This window comes from Loxodonta africana, chromosome 5 (assembly GCF_030014295.1).
Source record: "Loxodonta africana isolate mLoxAfr1 chromosome 5, mLoxAfr1.hap2, whole genome shotgun sequence".
Lineage (NCBI taxonomy): Eukaryota > Metazoa > Chordata > Mammalia > Proboscidea > Elephantidae > Loxodonta > Loxodonta africana.
In genome coordinates, this window is record NC_087346.1 from 77,262,501 (window position 1) to 77,289,564 (window position 27,064).

Sequence of the window (27,064 nt, forward strand, 5' to 3'; positions counted from 1 at the left end):
CGACTCGACACGTCTCGGTGCCCGGCGCCGGCGCGCTCCGCCTCTGCGCCCCCCGGTCTGCGCCCTTTCCCCACCCCCCGCCGCCTCAGTGCAAGCGGCCCGGCTAGCGCGCACCCCGGCAGATCGCCGTCCCGCCGACCCCTGTCCAGCTTCAAAGGAAACCTTTGGGACGCCTCCGCTCGCCCTCCTGCAGAAACAGCCCGGCACCCGCCCTGCCTAAAAACGTTCTGTTGTGTTCCCTTTCAGGCCAGTTTTTGTGTCAGCGAGTAACTTTTTTTGTAGCAACAGCATGTTACCTGATTTGTAGTGCCTGTTGTAGGCACCGCGAGCCTGTATAAATACACAAGGGGACACCCCCCCCCAACTTTAACCATCTCTCAGGAGCTACGGGAGATCATTTATATTGGAAGGTAGAGTGAGTGCCAAATGAGTGGGGTGAACCGCCGGTGCTGTGTGTGTGTGTGTGTGTGTGTGTTGTGGGGGGGTACTGTGGAAGGTAGGAGCAGAATTGCACCCGGAAGAGCAGATGAAGATACCAGAATATTGAAAGGAAGGCAAAGTAGCCTTTGTTGAGCCAGGGGTTAAGTTGCACATCGCTTCCGTAGGAGCGTAGAGAGTGAAAGGTCTTTCTGGAGATAGGGTGGGATCAGACTGTGGAAGTCTTTGACTGTTATACTAAAGTATTTAGATTTTATGCTGTCAGTTGAGTACCACTCAGTGTTAGAGCAGGAGAACATGGCGTTAAATGATAATAATAACACTTGTTGGGGCATATTATCTGCCAGGTACTGTTCTAAGTGGTTTACACTCCTTTATTTCTCAAATGACTCCTTGAAGCAGGTAGCATATTTACTTTACAGATGAGGAAGGCTGAGGCTCCACAAAGTTTAACTTTCTCTTTAAAAACACAGCTAGAACCCTGTAGCCAGAATTTCTACCTGGGCAGTCTCTTTGCTCTGTGATTTGTGTCCCAAAATGAATTTGTTGAAAATAACAGTGGTGTTATCTACTTATAGCTTTTCTTTTGTCAGTTTTGTTAGGGGAAATAGAAAAGGACAGATACATAGATTAAGAAACATTGGACAGGACTTAGGTTTTAACTATGGGAGTCAGAGGGGTGCAATTCTGAGCCTATGTACTAAGAGTGGTTTCTTAACAAATACTGATGAAAGACACCAGTAGAGAGAATCTGCCTGTGTTGGGAAAGAGCGGTAGAGGTGATTTGCAGTTAGAAAAGTTTCATGTGACGATGTGAATTCCTAGGAGGTTGGAATGGAACTCTAGAATGTGTCTTGGTCAAGAATGGAAGCTGAGAGTGTGCGTACATGTTTTATTCTTGTCGTTTAATGCTCTCAAAATGAAGAGTAAGTGTTAACCTTTCTCTGTATGTTTCTTCACTTGTAAAATGGGTGTGGTCCCTGGGTGGTGCAAATGGTTAAGCATTGGACTACTAAATGAAAGGTTGGCTCTCTAGACCGAACCAGAGGCACTTTGGAATTAAGGCCTGGAGGTCTGCTTCTGAAAGGTCACAGCCTTGAAAACCCTATGGAGCAGTTCTACTCTGCACATGTGGCATCAGCGTGAGTTGGAATGCACTCGATGGCAACTGATCATAACAACAAAATGGGTTTAATAATACCAACTTCATAGGGTTCTGTGAGGATGAAATAAATTAATATAGCTTAGCACTTTGAATAATACCTAACCGAGTAATAAGCACTGCTTTTGCTTTTTAAGTATTTAAAAAGTGTAATTTTTTATTATTTTTTAGGCATAACGCTAAACTCTGGACATTGTTTGCAATCAAGGAACTCAAGGTTAGAGAGGAGGGCAGGTCTACAAATATTCAGTTATCATGGAGCAATTAAGTGCAAAAATAGAATTATATCCAACTACAGATTTAGAATTACTATTTGTCTGTCATACTTTGATGGCTTGCATGTTGCTGTGATGCTGAAATTTAAGCTACTGGTATTTGAAATACCAGCAGGGTCACCCATGGTGGACAGGTTTCAGCAGAGCTTCTAGACTAAGACAGACTAGGAAGAAGAACCTAGTGCTCTACTTCTGAAAAAACTGGCCAGTGAAAACCTTACAGATAGCAGCAGAACATTGTCTGATACAGTGCTGGAAGATGAGTCCCTCAGGTTGGAAGGCACTCAAAATATAACTGGGGAAGAGCTGCCTCCTCAAAGTAGAGTCAACCAAAGTGACATAGATGTCACTTAGATGTGACATAGCTTTCAGAGCATTCATATGCTGATGGCACATGGCTCAAAATGACAAAACAGAGCTATAAGCATCCATTAGTAATCGGAACGTGAACTGTACAAAGTATGAATCAAGGAAAACTGGAAGCTGTCAGAAATGAAATGGAATGCTTGAAGATTGGTATCCTAGACATTAGTGAGCTGAAATGGATTGGTATTGACCATTTCAAACTGGACAGTCATATGGTCTGCCGTGCTGGGAATGACAAATTGAAGAGGAACAGCATCACATTCGTTGTGAAAAAACATTTCATGCTCTATCTTGGAGTAAAACACTCTCAATGAGAGGATAATATCCATATGCCTATACGGAAGACTCATTACTAAGACTATTATTCAAATTTATGCACCAACCACTAATGCCAAAGATGAAGAAATTGAAGGGCATCCTGAAATTGCTCAAACATACAGTCAAGATGAAGTGATAATTGGTGATTCAAAAGGGAAGGTTGGAAACAAGGAGGATTAGTAGTTGGAAATTAAGGCCGTGGTGATAGAAATGATGCTGGAGATCATATGATAGAATTTTGTAAGACCGACAACTTATTCGTTGGAAATACCTTCTTTCAGCAACATAAATTGCAGCTATACACATGGACCTGGTGGAATGGAATATACAGGAATCAGATCAGCTATATCTGTGGAAAGAGATGATGGAGAAGTTTAGTGTCATTAGTCAGAACAAGTGCAAGGGCTGACTGGAACAGACTATCAATTGCTAATATGTGAGTTCAAGCTGAAGCTGAAGACAATAAACAGATCCATGAGAGCCAAAGTACAACTTTGAGTATATCCCACCTCAGAACACTAATGAGCAAAGACCACATGAGTTGAGGAATGACATCAAGGACATCATGCATGAAGAAAGCAAAAGGGCATTAAAAAGACAGGAAAGAAAGGACTGAAATGAATGTCAGAAGAGACTCTGAAGCTTGAATGTAAGGTAGCTAAAGTTAGTGGAAGAAATAATGAAAAGAACTGAACAGAAGATTTCAAAGGGTAGCTCAAGAAGACAAAGTAAGAGTATTATGAAATGTGCAAAGGTGAGGAATTAGAAGACCAAAAGAGAAGAACACATTCAGCATTTCTCAAGTTGAAAGAACTCAAGTTAAAAAAATTCAAGCTTTGAGTTACAGTATTGAAGAGTTCAATGGGCAAAATGGGTTTTTTATGGGCAAAATGTTGAACAGTGCAAAGCATGAAAAGAAAATGCGAGGAATACACAGAATCACTATACCAAAAAGAATTGGTCAACATTCAGCTGTTCCAGGAGGTAGCATATGATTAAGAACTGATGATACTGAAGGAAGAAGAAGTCCAAGCTCCACTGAAGGCATTGACAAGAGACAAGGTTCCAGGAGTTGACAGAATACCAATTGAGATGTTTCAACAAATGGATGTAATGCTGGAAGCATTCACTCATTTGTGCCAAGAAATTTGGAAGACACTACCTGGCCAACCAACGGGAAGAGATCCCTATTCATGTGCATTTCAAAGAAAGACGATCCAACACAATGTGGAAATTATCAAACAATACCGTTAATACCACATGCAAGTAAAATTTTGCTAAAAATCATTCAAAAATGGTTGAAGCAGTACATCAGCAGGGAACTGCCAGAAATTCAAGCCAGATTCGAAAGAGGACGTGAAACGAAGGGAAATCGTTGCTGATGTCAGATGGAACCTGGCTGAAAGCAGAGAATACCAGAAGATGTTTACCTGTGTTTTATCGACTTTGCAGAGGCATTCAGCAGTGAATCATGACAAATTACGGATAACATTGCGAAGAATGAGAATTCTAGAAGACTTAGTTGTGCTTATGAGGAACCTGTACATAGACAAAGAGGCGGTTCTAACAGAACAAGGGGATACTGCGTGGTTTAAAGTCAGGAAGGGTGTGCATCAGGTTGTATCCTTCCGTTGTACTTATTCAGCCTGTGTGCCGACCAAATAATCTGATAAACTGCACTATATGAAGAAGAATGTGGCATGAGGATTGGAGGAAGACTCATTAGCAACCTTCGATACGCAGATGACACAGCCTTGGTTGATGAAAGTGAAGATGATTCGAAGCACTTACTGATGAAGATCAAAGACTACAGCCTTCAGTATGGATTATACCTTAACAGAAAAAAACAGAAATCCTCACAACTGGGCCAGTAAACGACATCATGATGTATGGAAAAAATCCTGAAGTTGTTAAGGATTTCATTTTACTTGGGTCCACAGTCAGTGCCCTTGGAAGTAGCAGTCAGGAAGTCAAAGGAGATTTATTGTATTGGCCATATCTATTGCAAAAGATCTCTTTAAACTGTTAAAAAGCAAAGATGTCCCCTTAAGGACTAAGGTGCAACTGACCCACACCATGGTGTTTTGAGTTGCCTCGTATGCATGTGAAAGCTGGACAGTTTATAAGGAAGACCAAAAAGAACTGATGCTTTTCAGTTATGGTGCTGGCGAAGAATATTGAATATACGTGAACTGGCAAAAGAAGCCCTGGTGGTGTAGTGGTTAAGTGCTACAGTTGCTAACCAAAAGGTTGGCAGTTCTCTGCCATGCGCTCCTTGGAAACTACAGGGCAGTTCTGCTCTGTCCTATATGGTCACTGTGAGTCGGAATCGACTCGATGGCAGTGGGTTTTGTTTGGTTTTGGCCAAAAGAATGAGCCAGTCTATCTTGGAAGAAGTACAGCCAGAATGCTTCTTAGAAGCAGGGATGACAAGACTTCATCTCACATACTTTGGACATGTTATCAGGAGGTACCAGTCACTGGAGAAAAGACTTCATGCTTGGTAGAGTGGAGGAAGACCCTTGAGGAGATGGATTGGCACGGTGGCTGCAACAGTGGGCTCAAGCATAACAGCGGTCATGAGCATGGCTCAGTGCTGGCTAGTGTTTTGTTCTGTTGTACATAGTGTCACTGTGAGTCAGAACCGGCTTGACGGACTTAAGAACAACCACATATGCATGTGAAAGGTGGGCAATGAATAAGGAAGACTGAAGAAGAATTGACGCCTTTGAATGACGATGTTGCCTCAGAATATTGAATATGCCATGCACTGCCAGAAGAAGCAGATCTGCCTTGGAAGAAGTACCATCAGAATGCTCCTCAGAAATGAGGATGGTGAGACTTCGTCTCAAGTATTTTGGACATGTTATCCGGAGGGACCAGTCCCTGGAGAAGGACATCATACTTGGTAAAGTAGAGGGTCATCAATGAGATGGCTTGACATAGTGGCTGCAACAGTGGGCTCAAGCTTAGCAAAGATTGTGAGGATGGTACAGGACCAGGTAGTATTTCATTCTGTTGTACTTGGGGTTACCGTGAGTTGGAACCAACTGCATGGCACCTAAGAACAATAACATATAGAAAGGCAGGGCCCAACTGCAGAGCCTCAGAGTATTAGTTGCATACTGATCTGAACGACAACGCTATAGGAAGGGTAGTGTTGGCCACAGGAGATTTCAAGCTTAAAGAACAGGGTGGAGAAAGGCATGGACATTGAAAAAGAGCATGTGGTATTGGAATTAGAAGCACCAGTAGTTTACTATTGCTGGAGCATAGTCAGGGAGGGGATAGTAGGTTCTAGCATGGTCACATTAATGCCTGTTTTCAGAAAAGGAAGAACTAAGTTCCAGAAGTCAGCACCAACACGGCGTTATTACTGGAGTTGGCATTATGACTTAATTAAGTGTAAAAATTCTGTATTAATGAAGTTGTTGAGTTTCTCTTGTTTACTCAGCAGTGTGTGGCACCTTTTTTTAGATGATAGTCTTATAAAAGGTGTGTAAAAAATACCCTGATAGTATAGGTGATTCTGTAAATCATTTTTTTATTTTTTACTGTTTTTAATAAATTCTTAAATTTATTTGTAAGTAATTTCATACATAGAGGAAATCCTTTACCTGGGCTCACCTGTTGTTAACGTTTTACTGTATTCGTTTTATTATTTGTTCTCTCATTGTATATCTACAAATTACATGCATAGTGTCCCTAAATTTTTCCGGGTGTATTTCCTAAGAGTAGGGATATTGTTTTACAGAATCACAATACAGTTGGCAATTTGAGTAAATTAACATTGATTTACTTTAATCTACCCTCTTCCTTCTGCTTGCATTAGGTTTAGTTTGCTCTTTTTCCAGTATCTTAAAGTGAAAGATTATTGATTTGAGATCTTATTTAATATAGGCATTTACAGCTATAAATTTCTCTCTAAGGATTGCTTTAGCTGTATCTCATAAGTTTTGGTATGGTTCTTCATTTTCATTCATCTCAAAGTATTTTCCAGTTCCCTTTGTGATTTCTTCTTTGACCCGTCCATATGCCTTTGTTTTAAAAAAGCTACTATGACCCCTAAATATTTGCAAGTCTTACTGAGAGTCTTAATTATTGGGGATTGTAGAGCAGGAATCCCTTGAACCTGGGTTTATTCCTCCTCATATGAATTACATGTCCCCCTCTGCTTCCATTTATCTTCCCCTAAAAATGTCTTCAAAGGAAGTTGGCTTGTAAGGGAGAAGTAGTCACAAGGGGCAGCCAGCCTCTGAGAAGGCCAGTGGGTCCTGTTAACCCACCGTGTTAGGTATAGCTAATGGAATGAAAGAATTAAATAACTTAGAGGTGTTTGACAATAGTTCAGAAATTGCAGACTAAAAATCAGATTTGGAAGAAGCTTTAGAAACCATGAAGTCAAACCTCCATCCAATATAGGTGTTTCTTCTAAATGTCTCTTGACACACGGCTATCCAGTTTATACTTCATTTCTAAGATTAATATTTATCTCAGTTTTAGATGAAATTATGAGCTTGCTCATCTAATTGTGGAGAACCTGAAGAAAAGTACTAAGGTGACAAAGTTGGAATCGCTGAACACCTCAGCAGAATACAACGGTGGATTGAATCTAACAAGATTATTTTTTTAAAGAGAGAATACATATGAGGTTCTGAACAAGGATGTGCAAAACAAACAAAAAGTCACGTACAGTGGAATGGGGTGGGTGGAGAGGAGTTGACCTAACAGTGTACCTGGGAAAGTCTTAATATTTTTAGTTGACCATAAATTGACTTGGTAGTGTGGTATGGCCTTTAAAAAAAATGGCTAATGATTTAGACTGCATTAATAGTTGAACTGGTACTAATTTAGAAGAGCAGAAATCATGCCATGTGAGGAACCATTGAATGAACTATTAAAAAAAAAAAATTGGTGAGTGTAACATCAGCCTTCAAATATTTGAAAGATTGGCTTGTGAAAGGGAGATTAGACTTTGGTATTTTGATTTTCTTCTTTTTTTTTTTTTTTTTTTGTGGTCCCGAGTATTGAAAGCAGAACGATTGGTTGAATCTCTGTTTCATCAGAGTACTGTGTTGAGGGCATAGTGATAAAAACATGGTACTGGTAGTTGTGACCTCAAAGGAGTTGATAATTTAGTAGATTAGATATAGGGGAGCTGTTCTCAGAGGAGAGAGAAATCATATTTCTTTAGAGAATGAAGAGTTTTTAGAAGAAATTACCTTTGAAATGGGCCTTTAAGGATAGGTATTTCTTTTACCTCTCATTTTACTTTTTTTCTTAGTGTGGGAAGAACTTCATTGTAGAAAATTGCAAAAACTCAGAAGCTTGAGTAAGAAGGAAAAGATCATAATCTAGTTAAGCAAGGCCATCAGCAGTAAATTGAATATTCTGCAGTAAATTGAGCCAGGTGAAGTATGTGATGAAGTGATAAAGAGGCATGAGGATAGTAGTTGGACTTGAAGGGTATGTGGAAACTGAAGGCAAGGTTTATTTTTGTTTTTCAATTTTATCAAAATTCTGGGACATTCAGTATGTTAATTCCAGGCATTAAAAAAAAAAATACTTAAATGCCACCAATCTGAAGCACGTAACACATGAATGTAGTTGAAGAAGTCAAATAGTTAGATTTGTGATGAAAAACAGCATTACTCTGTGGCAGGCCTTCACCCTTTTCTCACTCCCCAGAGGTTAATCACGCTCAACTCTTAACCTGTTTTTCTTGTTACTTGAGATTATATTTTCAAATAATTTGCCTGACTTAGTCACCTAGTGCTGCTATAACAGAAATCCCACAAGTGGATGGCTTTAAGAAAGAAATTTATTTCTTCACAGTAAAGTAGGCTAAAAGTCCAAATTCAGGGTGTCACCTCTAGGGGAAGGCTTTCTCTCTCTGTCAGCTTTCTCATCAATTTTCCCCCAGACTAGGAGCTTCTCCGGGCAGGGACCCTGGGTCCAAAGAACATGCTCTGCTCCCACCACTGCCTTGTTGGTGGTTTGAGGTCCCCCTGTCTCTCTGCCCCCTTCTCTCTTTTGTATCTCAAAAGAGATTGCCTCAAGACACAATCCAGTCTTGTAGATTGAGTCCTGGGTCACTAACACAACTGCCACCCATCCTCCCTCATTAACATCATAGAGGCAGAATTTAAAACATGGGAAAATCACACAATACCAGGAATCATGGCCCAGCCCAATTGCTACACACATTTGGGGGGGGCGGTGCACATAATTCAGTCCATGGCATTGCCCTACTGTTGTTCTTTGATATTTCAGTTTTAGAGATTAACAAATTCCATAGTATGAAAGGTAAAGATTTGGCTGTCTCATTCTACCCTCTCCCAACACACATACACATGTCCCTTAATCCTTTCAACAGTTTTATCACGATGTTGGTTGAAATCCATTTTCAGTATTTTTATTGTTACCATGTAAATATTATGGTATATTAATGATTATATTTCATTGTATAATTTTTTTTAATTATCGTTTGCTGAGCATTCATCAAATCTAGCTGTCTTTTCACATTCTTTAACAGCCTGTCAATTCAATTTTCTACACACAGTCAAACCTCTCAAAGCTGTAGTTTCTTTTTTTTAAACCTGGAGATATCTGTCTATCTTGGACTCTCAGTTGCTGTGCACTGATTGGCACTGTTGCTTTTTAGACTTGCTGTTCAGCTGTACTTGGAGACCCTTTCACCATAATTCTGTGAATTGTCTTTGCTTGTCTACTCTGTTAGATCTGTTTCCTGGATTCTGTGCCTTTTTCTTGATTTACTCCCTTATTTTGAAAATATACATTCTTGAGTAGCTTTTTGGAAAAGGGCACACAGAAAATAAAAATCGAGACCTTACGTGTCTGGGAAGCTCTTTATTCCTGTATTTTCACTGAGAGCTTGGCTGGGTATTGAATTTATTTCAGAAATTCTAAATTTTGAAGGATTTGTCCATTTGTCACTTAGCTTCCACTGTTACGGTTGAGAAATCTGATGTCTTATCCTTTTTATATGACCTGTTTTATGTTTGTAGATTCTGTCTATCGCTGTGACCTGTTTAAGATCTTCATCTGTGGCCTGTCACAATGCTGTGCCTTAATATGGGTTTTTTGTCACTCATCATGTTAGATATTTTCATCTGGACACACTTGGCCTTCCATTCTAGATTTGGAGGGAATGAGGGTGGTAAATTATTTCCTAGATATTTCCCTTCTGTAGATCTTCTATCCTTTCTTTTTGGAACTCAGTTTGGTCCAGCTGTATTAGAACTATAATTTTCTTAGCTTTTCTCCCCTGTTTTTCCATTTATTTCACTTTTTGTCCTACCTTCAGAATAACTGAGTTTCAAATTTAAAGTGAGAAATGTTTTAGATAACCGGTTATTGTAACATTTTAATGTATGTTTTAAAGAGCTGTAAAATTCTGGACTGCCTCGTTACTTTGTTTTATGAATTGCTTAATAAGTAGCAACATACACACACACGCTGTACTTATTCTATAATTAAATAAAGAGCATTGTTTATATTTGATTTTATAGGTAGCTACATCATACTGGGTGACAGGCAGATCCAAAGGATATCATGAAGTTTCCAGGACCTTTGGAAAACCAGAGATTGTCTTTCCTGTTGCAAAAGGCAATATCTAGGGAAGCCCAGATGTGGAAGGTGAATGTGTGCAAAATGCCTACAAATCAGGTAATGATTTCTCTCTTCAGTCTAGATAGTTGAGTTCTATTAGAAATACATGTACTGTTGTCGAATACAATAAATAATATCTTGACAGCTGCACTGGAGAAATATGTACAGTTAAATGATATTCTCTATTCATTTAATTTCTATCTGAAACAAAAGGAGTTATCTGCTTTTGACTGTTTCGTTGTTTTCTAAGTTGCAGCTTTAGGAGTAGTTATCTCCTTTCTTCTTCCTCCTGGCCTAATATTGACAGTAGTAAGCTTTCTTTGTTTCCAGATGTGTAGTTAGCCATGGAGGCTGAATATCTTCATACCATTGTCTTTAGTGGACGGAAAGTCACTCTACCATGCATCAATATTTATAAGGGTTTCAAGCAAACTACTAAGGTAATACCAATGTGGAAAACTTTTTGGGAGACAGCTCACCTCTGAATTACTACTGGCTGTATGACTCCATGGCACTGGGTTTTCTGTTTTTTTTTTAATATGTCTTTTAAAGATTGCTATACTTCTGTTAAATAGTTATTTTTTACAACTAACGGTGAAGTTTTTCCTCTCTAAAACTTCTTGTACATCTTGAATATCTTTTTATCCCTAGTTCCTAACACCATTGTTCACATACACAGTAGTGGCCAATAAATTTTTTTTATTAAAGTATGAGTGAATGACAAATATTTAACCCCTACTGTGTTGGTTTAGGTTGTTCTTTGCTCATAGGTTATTGAATTGAAATTTATATGTTCTGCTCTACTTCCATCATTCTTCTCCACAAGCTGAAGAAGTATGTTTTGTATTTACTGTTACTAATTCGTCATGTAGTAAATTGAAGACTAGTTGACCTGAATGAGTACCTTCTATGCTAGGAGCAATTATATGTGCTATCTCATTTCATGAATGAGATATTAAGCAGTAGTTGAATGTCAACAGGCAGTAGTTCCAGTTTGCTTAAGACTAGTGCATAGAAGTGGTGATAGCAGACATTCTTGTCTCATTTCCATTTTGAACGGGTAGGCCCTTAGTCTTTCTCCCTTGAGTGTAACATTGGTTGTTGGTTTTTCATAGATGTCCCTTAATCATGTTGTGGAACTTCCCTTCTATTCCTATCTTGTCGAGACTTTTTATCAGGAAAGAGTGTTGGATTTTGTCAAATGCCTTGTGATGGTTAGGATTGTGTGCCAGCTTGGTTGGGCCATGATTCTCAATGTTTATATGCATTCAGCCCCATGATGGAATCTGCTGTGAGTAGTCAGTAAGTTGAAAGGGAGTTTCCTTGGGTGCGTGGCCTGCATCCAAATGTAAGTGGGTATTCTGCTTTTTGCATGCACTGGATCCTGTAGCCACCTCCTGTTTATCTGACCTCCAGTTTTTGGGACTTGAACTAGCAACTTACCTGCCAATCTTAGGATTCGTCGATCTTCATAGCCTGTAAACAAGAGCCCTGCTTTCTGACCTGCTAATCTTGGATTTGCAAGCCCGTGCAGCTGCATGAGTCAGGAGAAGCCTCTATTGTGATCCATGGACTTGGGATGTTCCAGCCTCTACAATCGCATGAGCTGTTTCCTTCATAGAAATCTTTCTATGCATGTATTTATGCACTTTACTGGTTTTACTTCTCTAGAGAACCCAGCCTAAGATGTGTGGTACCAAGAGCGGTTTTAGAGAAACAAAATCATAAGGATGAGTTTTCTAAATTGGTTCTCAAGTCTGGTTAGTCTTAAAGATGTTGATGACTCTGCTTCTAGCAGTGAAGAGGGCACTGCTAATTCATGGCATGAGGTGGTGATAAAATGTGCAAAATATCACCACCAATAGATCAGGTATTGGTGAAAGGCAAGGCTCTGGGTAAAGACGTGTGCTATCTAGAATTTTGTCATAATGAGACGTATAAGGAAACTGGTTGGTCAATGCTACTTTCCCTAGGCAAACTGGTGAAAGAAACAGATGCACTCAGGGCTTCAGAGTCAGAGCTCAAATGCTGCATAAACTACCTCAGAGGTTCCATTTGTGCTTTGAAAGAAGGCGTTATTTGTAGTAACAGAGCTGGTATTGCCGAAAACCAAACCCATGGTCTTACTGAAAGAGTGGCTGTATTACAGTGCCAGCTCAATTGCCAACCTCGAGGTGTCTGAAGTTATAGTGAGGGCATTGATTGGGAAGAGATGGGATCCTGAAACTTGGGATAGGGACATACGGGCAGATAATCAGGAAGCTGTAGACACTGAGCCCCTAAATTTCATTGAATCACTCCTGCCAATAGCACCACTCCCATCTGAAGAGATTACTTCATGTTTGCTACACCACCCTGCCCAGAAAAACCATTAGCCCCACCGTTCCCATCTAAGGAGATTAGCCCTAGCCCAGCTGCCTCTGAAGAGCCCTTGCCTGAGTCATTGCCTGGGGCATCGCCTGAGGAAGGTGCTTTACAAGACAATGTTGTGAATGTTCTCAGTACAATTCCACACTACCAGTTCTGGCTTCCAGACTTATAACTAGACTTAAGCCCCAGTGAGCCCCAAAAGGTGAAGTACAAAGTGTGACCCAGGAGGAGGTATGCTGCGCTCCAGAAGAACTGCTTGACTTTTCTAATATGTACAGAGTCTTGGGGAATATGTGTGGGAATGGCTATTAAGGGTATGGGATGATAGTGCAGAGAACATAAAGATGGATCAGTTTGAATTTATGGATACGGGTCCACTGAGCACAGATCCTTCATTCAGTGTTTCAGCTCGAGAAGTTAGGAAAGGATCTGATAGTTTATTTGGTTGGGTTGCTGAGTGTGGAGTATGCAGTGGCCTACACTAAATCAAGTACCAGACCTGCTGTGGTATACTGTAGAAGGTATACAGAGGCTTAGGGAATTGGTATGGAAGAGTGGATTTATCAGGTTAGACCCACAGACCCACACATGGAGTGTCAGAGGACACACCTTTTACCACAACTGTGAGAAACAAACTTGTGAAGGGAGCTCCAGCATCCTTGAAGACTGCTGTGATTGCTATTTCAGATTTGAAGGTGGGAACTGCCCTAACTGAATTAAGACACCTAACTACAATGGGGCTGAGCAGACCTTGTGGTAGTAGGGGCCAAATGGCAGCACTCAATTGATAAAGACAAGGTGGACGTAGTTACAGTAATGGGCAGCAGAGTCAAAGCTGTAATCAGAATAGTCTGACTCCTGTGAACTTACAGCGCTGGCTACTTAGTCACCCTGGGGGTAACCAAAACCAAAACCAAACCCAGTGCCGTCGAGTCGATTCAGACTCATAGCGACCCTATAGGACAGAGTAGAACTGCCCCATAGAGTTTCCAAGGAGTGCCTGGTGGATTTGAACTGCTGACCCTTTGGTTAGCAGCCGTAGCACTTAACCACTATGCCACCAGGGTTTCCCCTAGGGGTAAAGTAGATAGGAAATCTGAATGTTTACTTGATATGTACAAACAGATGGATTCTAAGTCAGGTGAACGGCAGTGTAACTTGAATCGCCAGAAGAGAGAGTCATGGTCCCTCAATCAATTTCCAGACTTGAACGAGTTTAAAAACCCACAACCCCTTGAATGAAGGGGAGGCCGAGTCCCCTTGAGGAAGGACTCTAGTACACTGCCCAAAATTTATACTGTTAATCTATCTTCCAGGCTTCCCCAAAGGGACCAATGGCCTTTTATGAGAGTGACTGTTCATTGGGGAAAAGAAAATAATCAGATTTTTGGGGGATTACTGGATACTGGCTCTGAACTGACACTAATTCCAGGAGACCTAAAACATCACTGTGGTCCACCAGTCAGAGTGGGGGCATATGGAGGTCAGGTTATTAGTGGAGTCTTGGCTCATGTCCATCTCACGGTAGGTCCAGTGGGGTCCCAAAACCATCCTGTAATCATTTCCCCAGTTCCAGAATGCATAATTGGAATAGACATACTTAGCAACTGGCAGAAACCCCCATGTTGGATCTCTGACAAATGGAGTAAGGGCTATTACGGTAGGAAAAGCCAAATGGAAGTCATTAGAACTGCCTCTACCTAGGAAAATAGTAAACAAATTGCTTTACCGCATTCCCAGAGGGATTGCAGGGATTACTGTCACCATCAAGGACTTAAAGTTTAAGATGCAGGGATGGTGATTCCCATCACATGCCCATTTAACTCACCAATTTGGCCTGTGCAAAAAACAGATGGAGCTCGGAGAATGACAGTAGATTATCAAGAGCTTAACCGGGTGGTGACTCCAACTGCAGCTGCTGTTCCAGATGTAGTTTTATTGCTTGAGCAAATTAATACATCTCCTGGTACCTGGTAACACAGCTGTTGACCTGGCTAGTGCCATTTTCCTATACCTGTTTGAAAGGACTATGTGAAACAGTTTACCTTCAACTGGCAAGGCCAGCAATACACCTTCAGTTGCCTACCTCAGGGCTACATCAACTCTTTAGCCCTGTGTCATAATTTAGTCCGCAGGGACCTTCATCGCCCTTCCCTTCCACAAGATGTCACACTGGTCCATTACATTGATGACATTTTGCTGATTGGATCTAGTAAGGAAGAAGTGTGACACATGACATTTTGCTGATTGGATCTAGTAAGGAAGAAGTGTGACTCAGGACTTACTGGTAAAACATTGTGTGCTAGAGGCTGGGAGATAATCCCACAAAAATTCAGGTACCTTCTACCTCAGTGAAATTTTTAGGGGTCTCAGTGAAGGATAAGTTATTACGTCTGGCTGCTTCCGCAACTGAAAAGGAGGCAGAGCACCTAGTGGGCCTCTTTGGCTTTTGGAAGCCACATATTCCTCATCTGGACGTGCTAGTCTGTCCCATTTATCATGTGACTTGAAAAGCTGCTAGTTTTTTTTTTTTTTTTTTTTTAATTTTATTGTGCTTTAAGTGAAAGTTTACAAATCAAGTCAGTCTCTCACACAAAAACTCATATACACCTTGCTACACACTCCCAATTACTCTCCCCTAGAGACAGCCCGCTCTCTCCCTCCACTCTCTCTTTTCGTGTCCATTTCGCCAGCTTCTAACCCCCTCCACCCTCTCATCTCCCCTCCAGGCAGGAGATGCCAGCATAGTCTCAAGTGTCCACCTGATCCAAGAAGCTCACTCCTCACCAGAAAAGCTGCTAGTTTTGAGTGGTGCCCAGAACAAGAGAAGGCTCTGCAACAGGTTCAGGCTGTTGTGTGAGCTGCTCTCCCATTTGGGCCATATGATCCAGCTGATTCAGTAGTGCTCGAAGTGTTCGTGACAGAGGTGCTGTTTGGGGTCTTTGGCATGCTTCTTTTGGTGAATCACGGCATAGACCCTTAGAATTTTGGAGCAAAGCCCTGCCATCCTCTGCGGATAACTACTCTCTTTTTGAGAAATAGCTTTTGGCTTGATACTGGGCCTTAGTAGAGGCTGAATGCTTAACCATAGGGCACCAAGTCACCATGTGGCCTGATTCGAGATCGGGCCTGAACAGAACCTGAAGGCCCAAGTAAGCTGCATGAGAAAGTGGCTCAGATGACTGTGGTCTCCACTCCTTTCATATTACCTTCCATCTCCCAGTCTGCATCTATGGCCTCATGGGGAGTTCCTTATGATCAGTTGACTGAAGAAGAAAAAACTTGTGTGTAGTTTACAGATGGTTCTGTGAGATAGGCAGCAGTAGCAAGTGGACAGTGGCAAGCAGTACAGCCCCTTTCTGGGACCTCCCTGAAGGACAGTGGTGAAGGGAGATCTTCCCAATGGGCAGAACTTTGAGCAGTGCACGTGGTTGTTCCCTTTGCTTGGAAGGAGACAAGGCCAGATGTGCAATTGTGTACTGATTCATGGGTTGTGGCCAGTGGTTTGGCTGGATGGTCAGGGGCATGATTTGGAAAATTGGATACAAGGATTTATGGGGAAGAGGTATATGGATAAACCTCTTTAAATAGGCCAAAAAAGCAAAGATGTTTGTGTCTCACGTGAACGCTCACTGAAGGATGACCTCAGCAGAGGATGGTTTTTAACAGTCGTGAATAGAATGACGCGTTCTGTGGAAACCGGTCATCCTCTTTCCCTAGCTACTCCCATCATTGCTCAGTGGGCTCATGAACAAAGTGGCCAGGTGTCAGGGTTAGAGGCTATGCATGGGCCCAGCAACATGGACTTCTACTCACCGTGACTGACTTGACTACAGCTACTGCTAAGTGGCCAATCTACCAGCAGCAGAGGCCAACACTGAGTCCCTGTATGGCACCATCCCTCAAGGTGATCACTTAGCAACCTGGTGGCAAGTTGATTACATTGAACCACTTCCATCATGGAAGTGGGCACCTTTTTGTCCTTACTGGAATAGACACTCTGGATATAGATTTGCATTCCCTGCACGTAATGCTCTGCCAAAACTACCATCTGTGGACTTACAGAATGTCTCATCCACTGTTGTGGTATCCGTCTTGGTCATCTAGTGCTGCTATAACAGAAATACCACAAATGGACAACTTTGACAAACAGAAATTTATTTTTTCACAGCCTAGTATGCTAGAAGTCCAAATTCAGGGCATCAGGTTTCCCTCTCTTTCGGCTCTAGGGGAAGGTTATTGTCATCAGTCTTCCCTTGGTCTGGGAGCATCTCAGTGCAGGAACCTCAGGTCCAAAGGACGCACTTTGCTCCCAGCCCTGCTTACTTGGTGGTATGAGGTCCCCATGTGTCTTGGCTCACTTCCCTCATTTATATCTCAAAAGAGACTGGTCCAAGATACTATCTAATTTTGTAGATCTCATCAGTATAACTACCACTAAGCCATCTCAGGAATCCCAGGTGGCATAGTGATTAAGAGCTATGGTTGCTAACCAAAAGGCTGGCAGTTCGAATCCACCAGGCGCTCCTTGGAAACCTGGTGGGGCAGTTCTACTCTGTCCTGTAGGGTCGCTATGAGTCAGAATCGACTCGATGGCAACGGATATAAGCCATCTTGTTACATCGTAGTGATAGGATTTACAATATGTAGGAAAACTACATAAAATGGTGGACAGTGATACAATACTGGGAATCAGGACTTAGCCAAGTTGACAGATAATTGGGAATATGATTCAGTCCATGACATTCCACCCTTTGGCCCCTCAAAATTCATGTCCTTGCCACGTGTAAAACATATTTGCCCCATCATATCATAGCAAAAGTCTTAATTCCAAGTCCAAAATCTTAAAGTTCCTCATCTGTGAAATCCAGAATGTGTAAGTTATCTGCTTCCAAAGTACAGTGGCAGAACAGGCACAAGCTAGACATTCCCGTTACAAATGAGAGAACCTCGAGGGAAAGAAGGGATAACAGGTGCCAGGCAAGTCAGAAGAGCACATTACATTAGCCCTCAAAGGTCTGAAAATAATCTTTTGTTCTCTGAAACTGTTTACATAATGGCCCTGCTCTTGAGACTCCAGGTATTGGCCACACTCTCCAGATTCTGAGTGGAGGCCTCTTGGCCCTGGGCTTCAGCTCCACCTTCCAGGCCCACTGGGATGGCAACTCTGCTCCCTTGGCTTTAGGTGCACCATTCTCCTGTTCCATCTGAGTGGCAACTACACTGTTAGGAACACCGAGGCCATGGCTCCACCCTTTGAAACCCCAGAGGTCCTGGCCATGACTTTTGAGAGTGAGGCAGGTCGGCTTCCTGTGTTCTTGTCTCTTCAACTTCTGCTTCCTGGGTTCTTGACCTCTCAGCTCCTCGGGCCTCACACTGACATCTGCCCAGCTGGGGCAAGTATTCCAAAGCTCTGTAGCTCCACCGGTAAGTGCCTGGAGACACCCCACTCCGCTAGTAAACTTGGGCCAGAAGGCACTCAGCCCTCTTGCTCCGTGGGTCAGCAAGTCTAGCTCCACCGATAAGTACCCATAGGCACCCCACTCTGCCAATCCTGTGCACAGGCACTGCTCTTGCTCCGTGGGTTGGCTCCAGTGCTGTCTGGCACTGGTGAATGGGGTCTGCTGGTGCTGGTTCTCCGTTGCTGCCAGTCCTCTATCCATTCACAGTTTCGAAACTGCGTCCACATTTTGTGTATCTGTTAGAGCAGCACCCCACTCCTGGTACCAAAATCTGTTTTGGTTATCCAGTGCTGCTATAACAGAAATACCACAAATGGATGGTTTAACAAAGTGAAATTTATTTTTTCACAATCTGAAAAAAAAGTAGGCTAGAAGTCCAAATTCAGGGCACCAACTCAGGGGGGAGGCTTTCTTTCTCTGTTAGCTCTAGGGGAAGGGCATTGTCATCAATCTTCCCTTGGTCTTGGAGCATTTCAGTGCAGGAACCTCAGGTCCAAAGGATGCACTCCGCTCCCGGCACTGCTTTCTTGGTAGTATGAGGTCCCTGTGTCTCTCGACTCACTTCTCTCTTTTATATCTCAAAAGAGACCAGCACGAGACACTAATCTTGTACATCTCATCAGTACAACTGCCACTGATCTATCTCATTACATCATAGCGGTAGGATTTACAACATATAGGAAAATCACATAAAATGGTGGGCAGTCACGATACTGGGAATTAGAATGTAGCCAAGTTGACGCATCGTTTTGGGGGACACAATTCATGGCACTATTCCACACGGCATTTCCTCTGGTCAAGGGACTCACTTCACAGCAAATGAAGCATGGCAGTGGACCCGTGGTTGTGGAATTCACTGAACTTACCATGTTCCTCATCATCCTGAAGCAGCTGGCTTGATAGAATGATGGAATGGTCTCCTAAAGACACAGTTGTGGTGCCAGCTAGGTGCCAGTACTTTGCCCGGTTCTCAGGGTCTGTATATGCTCTAAACCAGTGTCGAGTATATGGTGCTTTTTCTCACATAGCCAGAATTCATAGGTCCAGTAATCAGGGCACCTAAATGGTAGTGGCACCACTCACTATCACCACTAGTGACCCACTGTCAAGGTATTTTTGTAAGTGTAGTATGCTAATTTTCTTTTACAGCAACGTGTAAAAAAAAAAAAAATTGGCATAAGCAGCTCTTTTGAAAATACCTTGGGGGGAAGGTGTAGTGGTTGGCAAACAAAAAAAAAATTGGCATAAGCAGCGCTTTTGAAAATACCTTGGGGGGAAGGTGTAGTGGTTGGCAAACAAATGTAGAAGGTGTGTGTTATTTGCATAAAAATATGTATTCCTTCCTCTTACATATTTTGGAAGAGTTTGAGCAAGATTGGTGTCAATTCTCTGAATGTAAGATAAAATTCTCCAGTGAATCTGTCCAGGGCTTTTCTTGGGTGGGTGGGAGGTGGGGATTAGGGAGAGGGAGGTGTTTTTATTACTGATTCAGTTTCTTCTTTTATCTTGGGTCTGTTGAGATTTTCTATCTCATTTTGTGCTAACATAGGTAGGTTATGTATTTCTAGGAATTTTTTGTTTGTTTTTTAATTCATTAGAGTACAGCTTTTCATAGTATTCTGTTATACTTTATTTTTGTTGGATCTGTTGTAATAGCTCCAATTTCATTTCTTTGGTTATTTTTATCCTCACTGTTTTTCTTTGTCAGTCTAGCTAGTGGCTTGTCAGCTTTATTGATCTTTTCAAAGAACCAACTTTTTTAGTTTTGCTAATTTTCTCTATTTCTGTTTTCTGTTACATTTATTTTTGCATTGATCTTTGTTGTTATTTCCTTTCTTTTGGTCTTTTTCTAGTTCCTGAAATTGTAGAGTTAGACTATTGATTTAGGATTTCTTCTTTTTTGAAGTAGGTGTTTATTGCTATGAATTTCCCTCTGATGATTGCCTTAGCCATATCTCATAGGTTTTGGTATGTTGTTTTCATTTTTGTTTAATTTCTTCATTTTTCAACTTAAAGTATTTTTTTAATTGCACTCTTGATTTCTTTCTTGAGTCAGCATCTAACCAACAATAATATACTTTTACAACCTGGTCTTTGAAAGTGATATTCTAATAAGATTGCAGTATATTGATATATTAACATTTAATCCAGTCTATTTCTATAGACGATCACAGAACAGTATCAGAACTAAGAGGGAACAACTTCTTAAGGATTTGCCTTTAGTAAAGCCAAGTAAAAGCGAGACTTAGTACTTGTAAGACATGCGATGGTTTGGTCAGGTGAGGATAATAGCTAATTTGGGAATGGCGGTAAAGAGCTATAGGTACTTGAACTGCTTGCCAGAGTAATCCCACAGTATGCTTCTGTGTTCAAATTCTTATTCCTTCATGATTTGTCACTCTCAGAGATTGGCTTTTCTACTTCCCTTTCTAACCATCATCTTCCTCTTTTCTGACTCCTGGTAGAAAACACAATCTTGTCCCTAAACTATACATGTATCTTTTTCCCAACTTTCTTAATTTTTTTTTGACTGCTAGTGAAAATGGAAAAGTAAAATATATTTAAGCTAATTATGGGTCTTCCCTCTAGTGTTTCCGCCTCTTTCTTCCTTTCCTTTCCTATACCGTAAGGCCGTTCTCTCAGAATTCTCCTTTAATTTGCACCTTCTAACCCCCAGTTTGGAAGCCTTGGTGGCATAGTGGTTAAGAGCTACAGCTGCTAATGAAGAGGTTGGCAGTTCGAATCTACCAGGTGCTCCTTGGAAACCCTGTGGTGCAGTTCTGCTCTGCCTTATAGGATCACTGTGAGTTGGAATCGACTCAGCGGCAATGGGTTTGGCTTTTTTTTGAGGAGCCTTGGTGGCACAGTGGTTAAGTGCTCAGCTGCTAACCCAGAGGTTGGCAGTTCAAACCCACCAGCTGCTCCGTGGGAGAAAAATGTGACAGTTTGCTTTTGTAATGAGTAAAACCAAAAAAAAAAAAGGAGACCTGTTACATCAGGTTGATTCTGACTCATAGTGACCCTAAAGGATAGCATAGAACTGCCCCATAGGGTTTCCAAGGCTGTAGTCTTTACGAAGAGGAGCTCTGATGGTGTAGTGGTTAAGCGCTCGGCTTTGAACCAAAAGGTTGGCAGTTCAAACTCACCAGCTGTTCCATGGGATAAAGATTTAGCAGTCTGCTTCCATAAAGATTTACAGCCTTGGAAACCCTTTGAGGCAGTTCTCCCCTGTCCTATAGGGTCGTTATGAGTCAAGATCAACTCGATGGCAGTGGGTTTTTAATCACTCCCCTTGTAGTGCTCCTACAGTGTTCTGTACTTGCCTTAAAATAGCACTTACCACACAGTATTATAATTTCTTGGTGATTTGACTGAGTTCTCTTGGGGTACAGTTGTATAATTTTTATTGGCATAAAGTAGACTTAGTAAACATTTGTAAAAATGAACGTTGATTAGCATCTCTGTAATTCATCCAGGTTCCTTGGCACTTGTAATTTAGAGATGTTCTTTTGTATAATAATAGTATTCAGATGTATAACAGTCAATTCACATGTATTTGTGGTGGTTGTATGAAGTTCACTGCAAACATTAGCAAATACTAAACCACTGCTTCTAATTAGGAATACAGAGTTAGGCTCCTGTGAGTCTCTTGTCATCATTTTTGTCAACTGATCAATACGTAACCTTTTTTTAAATGTGTGTTTCTGCTTAAAGACACCTTAGTTAATGTATATTATTGATTCATTAACTTTGAGCTCATGGCCAGCAGCACTAAAACTCATGCCTTAACAAAGCTTATCGGACGTATATACTTTCTCCGTAAGGCACATCACAGCCTTCTTGTACCTGTGAACACTAGACAGTACTTTCGCACTATACTTGGGGGTCATTTTAAGAAATGAAATCATCAACAAAAAGCAAAAAAAAGCTGGCATTAAATAGACTGTAAAAAGGAAACTTGTTTACATCATGAAAGTTGAAACAAGAAAGCAGAGCACTGCCTCGTTGAACCTTAGATGGGAACGTGCACGTCTAGTGATTCAAATTTTTTCACCACTCTGTGCCTGTCTGCAAAGGATTTCAAAACTACTAATACAGTAAAACCTGAGAAAGCCAGAACCTTTGTAAGGTGGAAGTCTTCAGAGAAGGAAAAGTTAAACATTTTCCACTAAAACGATTCCTTCAGCCTAATAAACATTCCCTGAAAGCGGGAACCTGTCAGACACTGACGGAATCAGAAAGTCGTTGGTATTGGAACCCAAATACGAGGAAGTGCAGATGTGAAAGCTGGAAATAGTTCCAGGAAGTACAAGGGTCAGAGATGAAAGCTCAGTTTTATACTTTCTTTTACGTTGTTACGGTATGAATTTTATGCATATGTTTTTTTAATAGTATATGCACATGTCTGTACATCATTTGAGTAAACATACAAATCATAAAAAATGGTTTAGTTTCTTTTCCAGTCCTAAAATCTAAAAGACATGCTCTGGGTGTTTGTGAGGTAGGATTCTTAATAGAAAGTGATAGAGAAGTGGTAAGACTGTATCCTGTCAAAGGTGGAAAACTTGCGAGACCCAGAAAAACAAGGCAGGCAGTGGAGTTCTGGCTCTCTTAGGTTTCCCCACTAATTTTGGTGTTACAAATAAATTTTGTGAGTAGGTGAATTCACAAATACAGGATTTGTGAGTAATGATACAAACCTGGGAGAAGATTTTTTTTAAAGGTTACAGTGACACTTTCTGTGGTATTTTCCATTTATTTTGCTAAAATGCCTTTCATTTACAAAGATGAAACCCTGTCTTAGGCTACAGAGATGGTTTTCATTAGAACTCAGTGCGTGCGCGCACACACACACACACACACAAATTCTCCCTCTTAACATCTTTGATAAGTGTTAACAGTCCTCTGCTTTGGATACTTTTAATGGGTTTGCTGCTTCACAAACCTGTCCATTCCTCCGTGGAAGAACTCTGTAATTACTGGAAAGTTTTTTCTCAATTGAGCCTCAAAGCGGCCTCTTTGTAGTGGCCAGTTTTGGGCCCTGGCTTTGTTCATGTGAGTAATACAGAGTAAATCTGTTTCTTATTTTAAATAGTAGCCCTTCAGATACTTAAAGGCAGGTGTTATGCCCATTAAGTCATCTCTCTTCCTGTCTGAACATTCCTTGTTCTTTAATCATTTTTTCGTTTGACAAAATTTCTATTTCACCATCCCAGTTTTTCTTTCCCTAGGTATACTCTTTTTAATGTTTCTTTAAATTGTGACATTTCAGATGTGATTATTAATGATCAGTAAAGTGACCGTTAACCTCACTTTATCGTTGCGTAATAATTTTGTTAATCTAGCCCTAAACTTTTGTTTTAGCAGCACCATCATGTTGTTAATTTATATTGAACTGGCTCTTTAAAACCCTGTTTTTGTCACTGTACTTTTAAGCCAAGTTTCCCTTACGCGATGTGTACCATTTTAGTTAACTTATATGTAGTGTTTTCTATTTATCCTTACCCTTATTTAGATCATGTTTCATTTTTATACTTACTATCTAAATGTAGGATTTTTAGTTCTGGCCTGTTTTTCCATCTTTAGAATATGATTGTTATATAATATATTGATTTTCTGTCATTTTTGGATCATATGCAGATTTGCTAAATATTTCACCCTTATGGTTGGTTTCTCTTTTTCTTTTTTCCTTAGTTTCTTGAAGTATAATGTACAGAAAAGTACAAGTAACACTTGTGTAACCACCACATCAGGGAGCATGCCAAAAGCCCCTCTGGTGCCCTCTTGTAGTCCCTACCATACCCTCCCCCTAAGAAACCACTGTCCTAACATCACAGATAGTTCTTCCTGGCTTTGAACTTCATGTGTATATATGGAATCATATAGTACATACTGGCTCCTTTGCTCAGCATTTTTTTTTTATTGTGAGATTCATCAGTGTTACTTCATGTAGCCATAATTAATTTATTCACGTTGGTGTGTAGTATTCCATCATACGGATTTATTTATCCATTCTACTATTGATGGACATTAGTTATTTCCAGATTGGGACTAGTATGAATATTGCTCTGTTCTTGAGAACTTTCTTGTGCACATCTCTTGGTGAACATATGTGTATATTTCTGTTGCATATATTCCCAGGAATGCAATTGCTAGGAAATAGAATAGGCATATATTCAGATTTAGTCAAGGTACTACCACATGGTTTTCCAAAGTTTTCATACCAATATTTACTCTCCCCAGCAGTGAGTGAAAGTTCCAGTTGCTCTGTGTTGTCTTTTTCATTTCGATGATTTTCTTGTGTGTTTTAGTATCACGTTGAGTTTTAATTTGTATTCCCATGATAACTAATGAAGTTGAGCAACTTTTCATATGCTTATTGGCCATTAGGGATCCTTTTTTTGTGAAGTATGTGTTCAAAGCTTTTACTTAGGTCTTTTTTAATTGGATTGCTTTTTTTCTTACTGTTTTGTAGGGGTTCTTTTCCTGTGTTGGTTGTGTCTGTATTGCAAATATATTTTGGCTTTTCATTCTTCTGTTGACTTGACAAATAGAAGTTCTTAATTTTTGATGACCAAAATAACCAATTTTTTTTCCTTTTAAAGAAATGTTTGCCTAATCCAAGGTAATGAAGGTATTCTCCTTTTTTTTCTTCTGGAAACTTTATGGTTTTATCTTTCACATTTAGATCTGCATTCCAACTGGAATCGATTTGGGGGGATGGAGTGAAGTAAGATTAATTTTTTCAATATTGATAACCAACACCATTTATTAAAAATACATTTTCCCCCACTGCCCTGCAGTGTACTTTTGTCATATAGCAAGTGGATGTATGTTTATATATATATATATGGCCCTGTTTCTGGACTCTCTTTTTATTCGTTGGTCTTTTTGCCTCTCTTTAATATTACGTTGTCTCATTACAGCATAGGTCTTTATATCTGGTGGCATAAACTTTGTTCTTTTTATTCAAGATTGCCTTATTCTTGGCCTTCTGCTGTTCTGTATATATTTTAGAGTATACTTGTCAATTTTCAAATAAATGAAAATTGTGGGGGATTTTTGGTTTTGTAAAGTTTATAAGTCAATTTGGGGAGAAATGACATTTTTGCAATATGAATCTGTCAATCCATGAACATAGTATATTTCTTTTTTTTTTTAAAGGTGGTCTTCAGTTTCTTTTAGTAATTGGTAGTTTAGGTTTATTCCTGTGTATTTGATTCTTATTGAATCAAGTGGTATTTTTAAATGTTTGTTTTCTGTACGTTTGTTTCTATGTGTTGGTGTATAGAAATAAAATTAATTTTCATGTCTGTACTAAATATTTTTTAATACTAGATTAACTTACTAATAGTTTGCATAGTCTTTTACATTTTTTATATATTTTATATAGTCATGTTACCTGCAAATAATCATAGTCTTATTTCTTCCTTTCCAGTCTTTACGTTTTTTTACTTATTTTTCTTGTTTTTTAAAATTAGCTAGGACCTCCAGAACAGTGCTAAATAAAATTTATGGTAGCAGGCATCTTTGTGTCAGTCTTAATTTGAGTGGGCAAGCTTACACTATTTCACCAGTAAGTATAGTATTTGTGCTATATACATGTATGTATATATATATGTATGTATGTATATGTGTATGTATGTGTGTGTTTTTTGATAGTCTGTCAGATTAAGAAGTAACTCTCTGTGCCTTAGCTTCCTAAGAGATTCTAAATGGAAATTGAATTTTTTAAATACATCTTTGAATTCTCTTAATACTTCGTGTAGTATTTTTGCATTTATGTTCATCAGTGAGATTGCTCTGTAATGACGTTGTCAGGTTTTTATAGTAGTTATGCTGACTTTGTAAAATGAGTGAGAATGTGTTTCTGCTTTTTTTAATGCTCTCAAAGAGTTCGTTTAGATAATTGTTTCTTAAATGTTTGGAGGGATTCACTGGGGAACCCATTGGGGCCTAGAGTTCTTTTTGCGGCTAAGTGTTTAATAATTAATCACGTTTATTTGGTAAATATAAAACTGCTTGGATCTTCCTTTAATTCTTGTTTTGGTAAATTGTATTTTTTAAGGATATGTATCCATTTCATCCAAATTGTCAAATTTGTGTAAAGTTGTTCCTAATATCCTCTTGTCTTTTTAACATCTAAAGGGTCCAGGGTCCATACTGATGTTCTTTAATTTCTGAGTTGATGATTTGTGCTTTTTCTTTATTGATCAGTCTCGCTAGAGATTTGTTAGTTTTGTTAGTCTTCTAATGAACAACTTTTGGTTCTGTTGATTTTCCTTGTACATTTGTTTTTCTTTTCACTATTTTTTAATCTTATTTTTATTTAAAAAAACTACTTGGCTTTTTTTTTTACTTTCTTTGTGAAATTAACAGTTTTTTCTTTAAATAGATGCTTAAATAATTGATTTTTCAGCTTTTCTTTTTTTAATGTATGCACTTAGAGCTGTAACTTTTCCTTAAAGCATAGCTGTCCTGAAATGTCTAAAGTTGTTAGACCCACACATTAGGTTTTTAATTTCAGTTAAATCTTTCAGTTCTAGAATTCTCCACCTCCCCTTTTTTAAAAATAGATTTCATTTCCCTAGTAAAAGTCTTTATCTTTCCATCCCCTCCCCCCCCCACACGTATTTTTTTTTGGTATATTAAGTCCTTTGCTGGTAACTGAAAGGTCTGGTTCTGTTTCTGTTGCCTGTTTGTGTTTGTTTTCTCTTGTTTTTGGTCATTTGGTTCTTTGTCCTGTCATACCTGGTAATTTTTGATTGGATGCTGAACATCATATGAGAATACTTGTAGAGGCTCTAGATGATGATACCTTTCTTCCTCCAGAGAGGGTTCAGTCTTCCCTCTGGTGGGCAGACAGAGTTGGGGATCCGGTCACTTTAATCCGTTGAGGGACTGAGCTGACTGGAGGCTGGGTTGCAGTTGGGTAAGGCTTCACCTGTCTTTGTTTTGCCCCGATTCCTGGAGTGAAGACAAGGGTTCTAACTGAGAGCTTGGAGTGTTTACCAGAGCCCCTTATCGTGGCGGGGGGGGGG

General features: G+C 40.1%; 1 protein-coding gene and 1 long non-coding RNA gene across 7 annotated transcripts in view; both read left to right on the forward strand.

Moving 5' to 3' along the window:
* Positions 1-27,064, forward strand: part of CCNI (cyclin I) — a 41,888-nt gene that overhangs the window by 133 nt on the left and 14,691 nt on the right. For 3 of the 6 annotated variants that reach the window (XM_003414138.4, XM_064285681.1, XM_064285684.1), the window contains exon 2: positions 10,092-10,248. The exons of 1 other annotated variant lie outside the window; for it this stretch is intronic. In XM_003414138.4, coding sequence (XP_003414186.1) covers positions 10,135-10,248 — 114 coding nt within the window. In that variant the 5' untranslated portion in view covers positions 10,092-10,134. Of the gene's footprint in view, positions 1-10,091; positions 10,249-10,521; positions 10,632-27,064 lie in introns of those variants that run through there. 2 more of the 6 variants (XM_010594123.3, XM_064285683.1) reach the window with 1 other exon arrangement.
* On the forward strand, positions 128-3,039 carry LOC135231439 (uncharacterized). The gene is made up of 2 exons (XR_010322068.1): positions 128-410; positions 1,772-3,039. It is a non-coding gene; the product is annotated as an uncharacterized LOC135231439 (long non-coding RNA).